Source organism: Gossypium hirsutum, chromosome D05 (assembly GCF_007990345.1).
Source record: "Gossypium hirsutum isolate 1008001.06 chromosome D05, Gossypium_hirsutum_v2.1, whole genome shotgun sequence".
NCBI classification, from domain to species: domain Eukaryota; kingdom Viridiplantae; phylum Streptophyta; class Magnoliopsida; order Malvales; family Malvaceae; genus Gossypium; species Gossypium hirsutum.
In genome coordinates, this window is record NC_053441.1 from 13,969,635 (window position 1) to 13,978,864 (window position 9,230).

General features: G+C 38.0%; 3 protein-coding genes across 5 annotated transcripts; 1 reads left to right on the forward strand and 2 right to left on the reverse strand.

Moving 5' to 3' along the window:
- Nucleotides 1–378: 378 nt before the first annotated feature.
- Nucleotides 379–1,982, forward strand: LOC107905812 (dof zinc finger protein DOF1.5). The gene is made up of 2 exons (XM_016832574.2): nucleotides 379–1,103; nucleotides 1,396–1,982. The coding sequence occupies exons 1-2, from the start codon at nucleotides 623–625 to the stop codon at nucleotides 1,470–1,472; spliced, it is 558 nt and encodes a 185-aa protein (XP_016688063.1). The 5' UTR covers nucleotides 379–622; the 3' UTR covers nucleotides 1,473–1,982.
- A 172-nt stretch (nucleotides 1,983–2,154) lies between these two features.
- LOC107905378 (14-3-3-like protein D) lies at nucleotides 2,155–8,519 on the reverse strand. 3 transcript variants are annotated; one of them, XM_041092111.1, is made up of 12 exons: nucleotides 8,083–8,519; nucleotides 7,687–7,993; nucleotides 7,506–7,593; nucleotides 6,760–6,869; nucleotides 6,510–6,658; nucleotides 6,314–6,374; nucleotides 5,849–6,200; nucleotides 5,182–5,250; nucleotides 4,666–5,102; nucleotides 4,363–4,431; nucleotides 3,442–4,105; nucleotides 2,155–2,445 (listed from the first exon to the last, which is right to left on the reverse strand). In XM_041092111.1, the coding sequence occupies exons 1-6, from the start codon at nucleotides 8,153–8,155 to the stop codon at nucleotides 6,325–6,327; spliced, it is 777 nt and encodes a 258-aa protein (XP_040948045.1). In that variant the 5' UTR covers nucleotides 8,156–8,519; the 3' UTR covers nucleotides 2,155–2,445; nucleotides 3,442–4,105; nucleotides 4,363–4,431; nucleotides 4,666–5,102; nucleotides 5,182–5,250; nucleotides 5,849–6,200; nucleotides 6,314–6,324. The 3 variants fall into 3 exon arrangements, with proteins under 3 accessions (XP_040948045.1, XP_040948046.1, NP_001313880.1); XM_041092112.1 differs by lacking the exon at nucleotides 5,182–5,250; NM_001326951.1 differs by lacking the exons at nucleotides 2,155–2,445; nucleotides 3,442–4,105; nucleotides 4,363–4,431; ... (1 more) ...; nucleotides 5,182–5,250; nucleotides 5,849–6,200 and having other exon boundaries at nucleotides 6,325–6,374; nucleotides 8,083–8,155.
- On the reverse strand, nucleotides 3,356–3,845 carry LOC107905813 (protein AGENET DOMAIN (AGD)-CONTAINING P1). The gene is made up of 2 exons (XM_041092655.1): nucleotides 3,442–3,845; nucleotides 3,356–3,395 (listed from the first exon to the last, which is right to left on the reverse strand). Exons 1-2 carry the CDS (start codon nucleotides 3,843–3,845, stop codon nucleotides 3,356–3,358), a joined length of 444 nt encoding a protein of 147 aa, XP_040948589.1.
- Nucleotides 8,520–9,230: the final 711 nt, after the last annotated feature.

The window sequence follows — 9,230 nt, forward strand, 5'->3', positions numbered from 1 at the left end:
AGAAATTTTATAGATTTTTAAAGGCAAAGTAGGAAGGTTTTACCTTTATCTCTCTATCTCTTTATACAAAATAGAATATTGTAATATTGGGAAATAAACCCATTGGCCATTTCCATTAGAACCAATCTTTATCTCTTTTATTTATGCTCCAATTCTCCATCACTTTGATACTCTGTACGCAAACCTACTAGGATCGGACCCACTTTTGCATTTTTTTCATGGGAATTACGAATCATGAGTGTATGTAGTCATTAGCTAAAATCCATCTCTTTATTACTCTATTTTTTTGAAAAATTTTAAATTTTATATTTAAGCAAATTAAGAAAAATATTATGTATTAATTATAAATATTGATGACTTGGAGTAATGATTTGGATAAAAAGCTCATCATCAGCTTTTCCACGCCACTTGGTTCTTTGGCGTTGGCGGCGGCTACTTCCCTCACATGCCATCTTCTTCTTTTTTATTTCCTTTCAATTCCACCCACTTTTCCTGTGCGTTTCCCCCTCACTCCCTTCCCCATATCTATAACCATAATTCCCAGACACCCTTTCGCCCCAAACCAAAGAAACACTCGTCATATTTTGTCGTCCGCTATTTCTGTCTCTATCTTTGTCTCTAAATGGTCATGGCTAGCCATGAAGGCCAAGGGATCAAGCTATTTGGGGCAACAATTACGTTGCATGCAGGAAGACAAGTGAAAGAAGAACACAAAGAAGATGACCATTCAAAAGCCGACAAGAGGCCTGACAAGATCATACCTTGCCCTAGATGTAAGAGCATGGAGACCAAATTTTGTTACTTCAATAACTACAACGTGAATCAGCCCAGACATTTCTGTAAAGGTTGCCAGAGGTACTGGACTGCAGGTGGTGCCCTTCGGAACGTTCCGGTAGGGGCTGGTCGCCGGAAAGCGAAGCCAGTACCGGGTCGTGGTCTTGCTGGGTTTCAGGAGGGGTACTTGTTTGACGGCTCTAGTGGGGTGCACGTGCACCAGTTTGAGTTGGAGGGGATGGTGTTGGACGAGTGGCACTCGGCGGCAGCGAATGGTGGTTTCCGGCAAGTTTTCCCAATGAAGCGGAGGCGAATAAGCTGCTCAGGAGGTCAACTTAATTGATCTTCTTCTTTTATTTTATTTTATTTTATTTTCTTCTTTCGCGTGCTGAAGTTTCAACACGGATTAGAAAATTGTAGGGATTATATTATGATAATAGACTAATGTAAATACAGGCTGGTTTTTGAAGAATTAATAAATCCATCCTTCTACTGCTACTATTTATTATTTTAAAATCTGTAAAAAAAATCAATAAGTCTGGATTGAACTTAGATGGTTTCCAAAGGGAGAATCAAATCTTGGATTGAATAAATTAACAAGGAGAAATGTGGTATTCGCAGATCATGGGGACTCATGTGGCCTCTCAGTAGACCAAAATCAACCCACTAGTGAGGAGTCCATGATCCAATTCCATTAATCCAAACCAGCCGCAAAATTTATCAAGCGATATGGATGGGATGGGATGGGAAAGCGAAAGCAAAACCATGATCAGCACCAGCATCCTCTTTGGTTATGCACCTGCTAAAATTTGACGGATAAGATGGGACAGGTTGGTCGGACAATAGCAAAGATTCTTCGGACAAAAGGTTGATTGCTTGAAACAGTTAAAGCTAATGTAAATGGATAACATCTAGATTTCGGAGCCAGGCCCAGAAGAACTTTAATCTCATCAAATCATATTCATCTGAGATTTTGATATAAAAAAGCAAACCGACATGATTATAATATAAGCATGTACAGATGTTGCAGTAGGGAAAACAGATGCCTTGAGGTTATAGGATTAGGCATCTTATCAACTACCATGAAGTAAATTTCCTACTCAGATTAGTCGAAACTTGTTCTTGTATCTTTAGAGATTAAACAAGTGCATTTGACTGAGTATGTAGCTTCACAAAGAATAAGAGTAATATTCCATTGTAAGACTTTCTACACAGTTCCTTTTTTACTTTTTCCTTGTATCTGTTCTGTTAAATAGAGTTCTTTCCAGAAGGAATTCGTGACATGATTCCTGCCAAGTGCATGGCTCTAATCCTACCTTCGTTTTAATGTTTCATTAATATTCTTGTTGTTGTTATCAAGTATCTGTAGCTAAATACAAGTGAACACTAAGAAGCGTGAGAATTGTAGATTCAAGTGACCAATGAATGCCATCAGCCCACAAAGTTTTCATGTTTTAGACAAAGCAGCTGAAGAACACAATAAGCAACAAAGAAACAGAATGGGTTTTCACATCTCACTAACATAGAATGACTTAACAGTCAAATGCTACTGCAGACTAATATCTAAGCTAATCAAAGTTAGCCCCAATTTGTTCCCTCATGTTTGCTTAGTTGCCAGGATCTGCAGGTTGATCCCCTCGCGCTGATCTGTTTTCTTGGCTGCTTTCGGATCTGATAAAACGAATCAACCCAGATAAATTAGATTCAATACTCACAGTCCTCGTACATCATTGTAGTGGAAACAAAGTGCTTATGAATAAAAATATTAATTACATATTTAAGTCATAGACATCTGAAACAAAGAACATAAAAAGCACTACATTCTGGCAGCTAATTTTCAGTACTTAATTTACAGGTAAATGTGGCCGCATGTCTAAGTTCTACATTCAGCGGAGGAGACTAGCAATTGGCCTGGCTAAAACATGGATATTAGCTTCTGAGAGGTGTAGATCCAGAATGCTGTAACATTTGGGTTGGGCTAGACAAGAAATTAAACAGGATGTTCCATCCCACAAGTTGACAGTATTAGTCCAAGAAATAAAGGGCAAGGCCTGGTTGATATAGGGGTGGTTGGTGCATCGTTGGAATGGGTGCATTTTCTCATACAAGATGCCAAACGTACTAAAGAATTCCCACCTATAAGCTTGCAAACAATGGAATCCAATGCTGGAAATGGAAAGCCAATGCTCTTAGTTGACCTGTTGACCACAGTAGTAGACTGAAAGAAGCTCAAGTCTTGCTTTAGAAATCAATAACTTTCAGGACCAAAATATTAGTACAGGTAGTACTAAAGTATCTTGTTACCTAAACTTAAACTTTGCACCCTGGATCAGCAAGAAGTCTAATCAAAGCAGAATATGAAACGCAAAAAATATTTGAAATAAGAATGTTAATATTGCATTTGGAACAAAAAATTATAGGAAAAAGTTGGCAGAAACTCCCCAAGATTCTAAACCAATTAGCTAGAAATACCAAGTAAAAAGAAAAAAAGTCACGATAATAGATGCAAAACAGCAACTATTTGAATCACTAACATATAAGACTAGCAAGAATAATAAGTGCTTAAAACAGAAAAAGTTAATCAAGAAGGACCAAGAAGCAGAAGACTTTGGCAGATGACTCTGGACAAAAAACCCAATAGCAAGAAGATAAGGAAAGCAAGATTACCCAGTTGCAGGAGAGAGCCAAGTCCCATTTTGCCATTCAAGATGACGCCTAACTTTAAAGAAAGGACAGTGATGTTCCTTGCCATTGCAATCCAACTTGACATAGTAGTTGGGGTCAACTTTTCTAATGACAGTTCCAACCCTCCAAGCAAAGTCGACGAAGGCTTCAACCCTTTCAGCCATGGCGAAATTGTAGCCAGAAGGTTGTGGGGGAGAAGGCCTGATTTCATCGGAGTCAACAGCTTCAGTGAGGAACCTTGATCCGTCCTCGTTGAAACGATTCTCATACCGTACCAAGTATCTCTTTCTTCCTACCGCGGCTAGAAGAATGGCTGTGTAATAGACGCCAGAGAACCCCTCTTCCTTCTTGCATATCTCCACCAGGTCATTTAGTTTGAAAGCCATTGTCTTGTATTGCCGCCTTGACGAAAGAGAGAAAAAGGGATGGCGCAGGCCAGGGCTCAAGAGGGGTTAAGGCCTTGAAAAAGTGCCTTGTTAACTGGATTCCTGAAATGGGATGATCATCAACCACAGTAATTAAACAAACTTATGACGGAAGTTGGAATCCTGCTTCGGTAAGCTTTATATGGCGAACTTAAACCAACGGTCTTGGGCATTCAACACTTCTTGAGGACTTATATCAGCCGTTGGATTTTACTTCTGTCCTGCATGATTCTGAATCACTTCTAAAAAGAGCATATAAAAATTTTATGACGCTAGCAGCTGATAAAGTAGTATTCCACAAATTCTATATCCAAAGTTTCAATTTAGAAAGAAGAGAAATTTATAAAATTTCGAGATTTATAAATGAAGTGGATTAGGAATTTGGCATCCATTTCCCTTTTGTTTTATGGTAAATGTTGCAGAATTTGCAGTTAAATTGCTACAAGAATACATTTAATCAAAGGTTTAGAACAATTACCAGATCCGAACCATCACAAATTTGTCACTTCATGAAAATAGTAATGTTTGAACATGTCAAAAAGGTTCACTGCAAGATGGAAGATCCATGTTACTCATGAATATCTTGTAAAATCAATTGTTCTGATCAATAAGCACATTGAAGATCAAATATATTTATTACACATATATCAGGGAGGACAGTAGATTTTCGGGAACTATTCTTGTAAAACTTACCATGATAAATAAAACTAAGAACTAGCTTGTTTCATATTATATCTCTGGCAAGATTGGCAAGTGAAATTGTTAAGAAAAATAAACCGACCTCTGTTTATTGAATATATCAACTTTCACTTTGTTTTGCCATTAACGAAGGAATGGCCTTTATTCAATATCAACTCCAATCAGTCCGACTTCTTTGAGGATTTTCGAGCACTAGGGCACGGATATTTTGTCATGAAGCTGAGAGGGTTGACAAGACTAATGGTGTTGGTGAATCTGATGACCTTGATGAGGCTAACCTCAGCAGTCTTCTTAAGGTGAGATGCAGTGTTGATCTCAACGCATTTAGGATAGCTTGTTTCTGCCGGTGATACCTCACGTACATCTTCCTCATGGTATCTGCCCATGCTAAGACGGTAGGTCCACAACTCATGGTCTCACCTTATGAAGAGTGGGATGCCTGTCCATCTTCATGACTGCAACCGCACTTTTGCACTTGTTTATAGAGCACACCCAACGTTACCTTGTGCCATAAGAAACCTGACAACATAGGAGAAATGTGTCTCAAATGTTGGTTGAAACTTCAAATGTTTATCAAATACATGACAGGCAAGATTACCTGCCATGTACTTGCTGATTCAAGTTACGAACTGGAAACAGGAGTTGCCGCAGAGAACTTTTCTCTCCACTGCGAATTTGAGGGAAGGTCCATTAGCATGAGAAAGACAGAGGGATCAGATGCAAAGGGCCGAGGGAAAGAATAAGATGGCTTTGATAGATGATGTCATTGTATCTTTTCTCCTCGTTTGTAGAACAAATATTTACATCCGTTCATCTATCTCTTTCCTTGCGAAAAAAGTGGTTCACATTGATCAATCTCATACTTTAACCGACTTAAGTCTTAAACGACCTAATCAATCTGACATAAAATGGATCCATTAAAAATTGATTAAACCAAACTGAATTGGGCTGTTTTTTTTATTTTTGGTTAAATTATATTTTAAAAGATAAACATATAAATATCAAAAGACCATTAAGTCCATTAAATTGATCTATTCGATTATGGATATTCATTATCAACAAATGATCGACATAACTTATTTTAATGGCCTACAAAACCACCTTAACCATAGTTACAAACTTAACCGAACCCACTTGACTAAAAGCTATCGATCATATATATTTGAACCGTCCTTTAGTCACCCCTAGTACAAGATCCGATGACAAATTTAACTTCTTTCTAAAAAACATTATAAAAGAGATTTTATCAATTTGGAGATAATAACCTGAATTTCCTTCCAAAAACTAACAATTTCCATGGAATCTATGAACTCAGCTAGCTGCAAAGTAGATTTGGGTCTTCGTTTTCGAGTCAAGAATCCAAATGGGATTTGAAATTTCAATGAACAAAGCTGCACATAAAGCAGGAAAAATCCTGAAAATAGTTTTTATTTGATCACAGAGGGAAGGATGTAAAAAAGAGACAGACAAAAACGTAAAATGCCATTGACACTCCACAGTCCAAACATCAAACAATAGCTCATAAAAAGTCATAACAATTGAATCTCTCTTGACAACAGGGCATTTCCAACAGTTTCAGATTGTACTATTTCCTTTCATGATACAGGTCCCAATCCACTGCAACATAACAAACTCAAATACATAAACAAATACAAATATAGTAAAAAGAAAATATTAGCTATGGCCACAATTTACAAAAAAGGATTTTCTTAATGAAGATAAGAACTGACTTTAAGTAGCTTCATTCATCTCCTTCACCCACTTTAGCAGCACCAAGCTTTGCGGCTTCTTCTGTAATGAGACAAATACATGGACGCAGAAACTTATGTATCAAATGGCAGAACTAGGTAAGAAGTATTAAATGTAATAATAAAGAGGCAAATCCTAGCTAAGGAATATTCAGTCGTGCAAAATCTGAAAAGTTACCTCCATCCTCTGGGATGTCAGAAGTCCATAAAGTAAGGTTGTCCCTTAAAAGCTGCATAATCAATGTGCTATCTTTGTATGACTCCTCGCTTAAAGTATCTAACTCAGAGATAGCTTCATCAAAAGCTTGTTTAGCAAGGTGACAGGCCCTGGTTTACAAGTTTAACGTGTAACACGGCTTTCCAAAATTATGCAGAAGTAGCTCGACAAGAAAGTTAAGACATAGAGAGGAAACAACATGCATGCATACCTTTCAGGAGAGTTCATAATTTCATAATAAAAGACAGAGAAGTTCAAGGCCAAACCCAACCGGATTGGATGCGTAGGAGGCAACTCAGCTTCTGCTGTAGTTGTTGCAGACTGCAAACAAATAATACCCACAGGCTCGGAAAATGTTTGGCATTATAAGAATACAGACATTCCAAAAGTATTTACAGGCATCTTAGGATTTTCTAAGACAAGGTAGACAACTTATATCCACAAGCTCAGCACAAGGGATCAAGCAAATGTCATGGAAGTAGCCATAATTAAAAAGCATAGCAATAGGGGCAAAATTTTCTTCTTACATCGCTTCGAATATTTTTTTTTTCGGCCTATGACATTTGATTTATAAATACAGGGTGAAAAGAGAACATATGTTAAAAATGGGAAAACCATTGGTACAATTCCGCATGCAAAGGCCATGAAGTTCTTTAATAAAATCATTCCATGTAATAAATTGCAGACTAAACAATAGGAGCTAAAGTCCAAAAACTTAGGATGCCTGTTGTTGTGAAATAAATAATTCTTGCCCACCTATATTTTCTCCCAAGAATAGGGAGAGAGAAACAGGTGCAGCAAAGATGAAAACAGACAAAGCATTTTCCAACTTCTATTGTCCCTTCACTTCTCATCAACCAACCAACAAATTCATAAGCAAAAAATGTACATTTAGCTACCAACATTTTATAAACCAAATTTCTTCTTTTAAGCCAATTTAAACATAATTGAACTTGCCTGATATGCTTTCATGGACTGATCAGCGGCCTCTTTCCTCTCATCACCCATCTTAAACTCCGCCAAGTACCTATAATAATCTCCTTTCCTGCAACCAAACAATCCCCAAGAATATGAGAAAAAAAAAAGAAAAAAAGAACCCAGGGTCAATCAACAAAGAAAACCCAAAAATAGTTCTCACATTTTATAATAAAACCCAGTAGACTCTCCACCCGAGCAAGAAGGAATGAGATGCTCATTAATGACACCCATAATATCTTTACAAATATTGGACAACTCCGATTCTACTTTCTGCCTAGACGTTTTGATTTTCTTAACATTTTGCTCATTCCCTTTGCTCTCTTCCTTTTGCTCAATCGAAGACAGGATCCTCCACGATGCTCTTCGAGCACCGATCACGTTTTTGTACCCAACAGAGAGCAGGTTCCGCTCTTCTACGGTCAGTTCCACATCAAGCTCCGCTAGCTTTTTCATGGAAGTCACCATATCTGGAAAACAAAACAAAAAAATCCCACAATTTTAAAAGCTTAAATGAAGAAAAGAACCAAAGTTTATGACCTTGTCAATTAGATCGGACCATCAAAGCGTTCTGCTTGCTCAGCGAGCTTGGCGATGTAAACGAATCTTTCACGTTCTTTGGAGAAATCCATGGCCGATTACAAGCTTTTTCTTTTGTAGGAGAAATGAAAAAACAAGGAGAAGGGACTCGGAGAGGAAGAAGATGGTCCTTCTTTTTCAGGGTTTTTTTTTTTTGGTGGGGGGTGGGGTTGGTTGAGGAGGACCAATCAGGGAGAACTAAGATGGGCAAAAGTGGAGGAAGCGGGGACAAGACATGACTGGCCGGCCTCGATTTGGAATGTCAATGACCCACGCGAGATTGGGGCTGTGGCCTACACTCCTTGTTAAATAAGGTAGTGTTACGAGGTCGTTTTAAGGAGTTTGGGACGTAATCGTTGGTTTTGAGAGTGTTGCTTTCTTTGAAGTTTGAATGGAAAAGGAAATGATGGAGATAGGTCAGCATTTAAGTGAAATTAAGTTTTACCTTAAGAAAACTGAAATTGTTTAACAGAGTTAGAAAGATTCAGACCCCCAAATCTACCAGTCGGTTCTTTTTGTTGTATACATGAAAATGGCTCCACCAACCCCAAACTCTGCCGAGGGAAAGAATTGGGCTTTCACTAATCCGAATTAAGGACAAGGGAAATGGGCTTCTATATCAATACAATAATAGACCATTTAACTTAATTCCATCATGCAGTACAAATACACAACAGTGCTTGGGCAGATGGGCATGCAATCCAAGGCAAGAAGATTGCCTTAAAGTATTTGACCAACTAAAATTCAAACCCCATTTGTCATTTAAGCACCTACTACCTAGTTAATAAGATATGCGATGAACAAGAGGAAGGTGGCGAGGGATGTCACAAAGTTCCTCTAGTGGGGGCATGGGTGATGAAGCCACTCCTTGCTTCTGCTCAAAGGCCTTGATGATGCATGGTATTCTTCCCAATTAGTATTTACAGGCTTAAGAAAATGAATCAGAGAAGCCGCTGTGTTGCCATTTCTTTCTATGTTTGCATCATTATCCTTATCGTTATCCATCCCCTGACCGCAAGTTTCCGCATTAGCATTCCCTTGTCTAATTTAACTTTGGATAAAATTAGATGGGTTTATATACAATACATTAAATATTATTTCGTTATCTAATTTTTGATAAGGGGACAT

Bases quoted from the DNA above. Each gene is read 5' to 3' on its own strand.
- LOC107905812 (XM_016832574.2), top strand. From the start codon at position 623: ATGGTCATGGCTAGCCATGAAGGCCAAGGGATCAAGCTATTTGGGGCA. The intron at 1,104-1,395 runs GTCAACTTAATT...TGGTATTCGCAG, and splicing joins GCGAATAAGCTGCTCAGGAG to ATCATGGGGACTCATGTGGC.
- LOC107905813 (XM_041092655.1), bottom strand. From the start codon at position 3,845: ATGGCTTTCAAACTAAATGACCTGGTGGAGATATGCAAGAAGGAAGAG. The intron at 3,396-3,441 runs GTAATCTTGCTT...TTTTTTGTCCAG, and splicing joins TGGCTCTCTCCTGCAACTGG to AGTCATCTGCCAAAGTCTTC.
- LOC107905378 (XM_041092112.1), bottom strand. From the start codon at position 8,155: ATGGATTTCTCCAAAGAACGTGAAAGATTCGTTTACATCGCCAAGCTC. The intron at 6,870-7,505 runs GCAAGTTCAATT...ATTTGTTTGCAG, and splicing joins AGTCCATGAAAGCATATCAG to TCTGCAACAACTACAGCAGA. The intron at 6,659-6,759 runs GTATGCATGCAT...CTTGTAAACCAG, and splicing joins ATTATGAACTCTCCTGAAAG to GGCCTGTCACCTTGCTAAAC.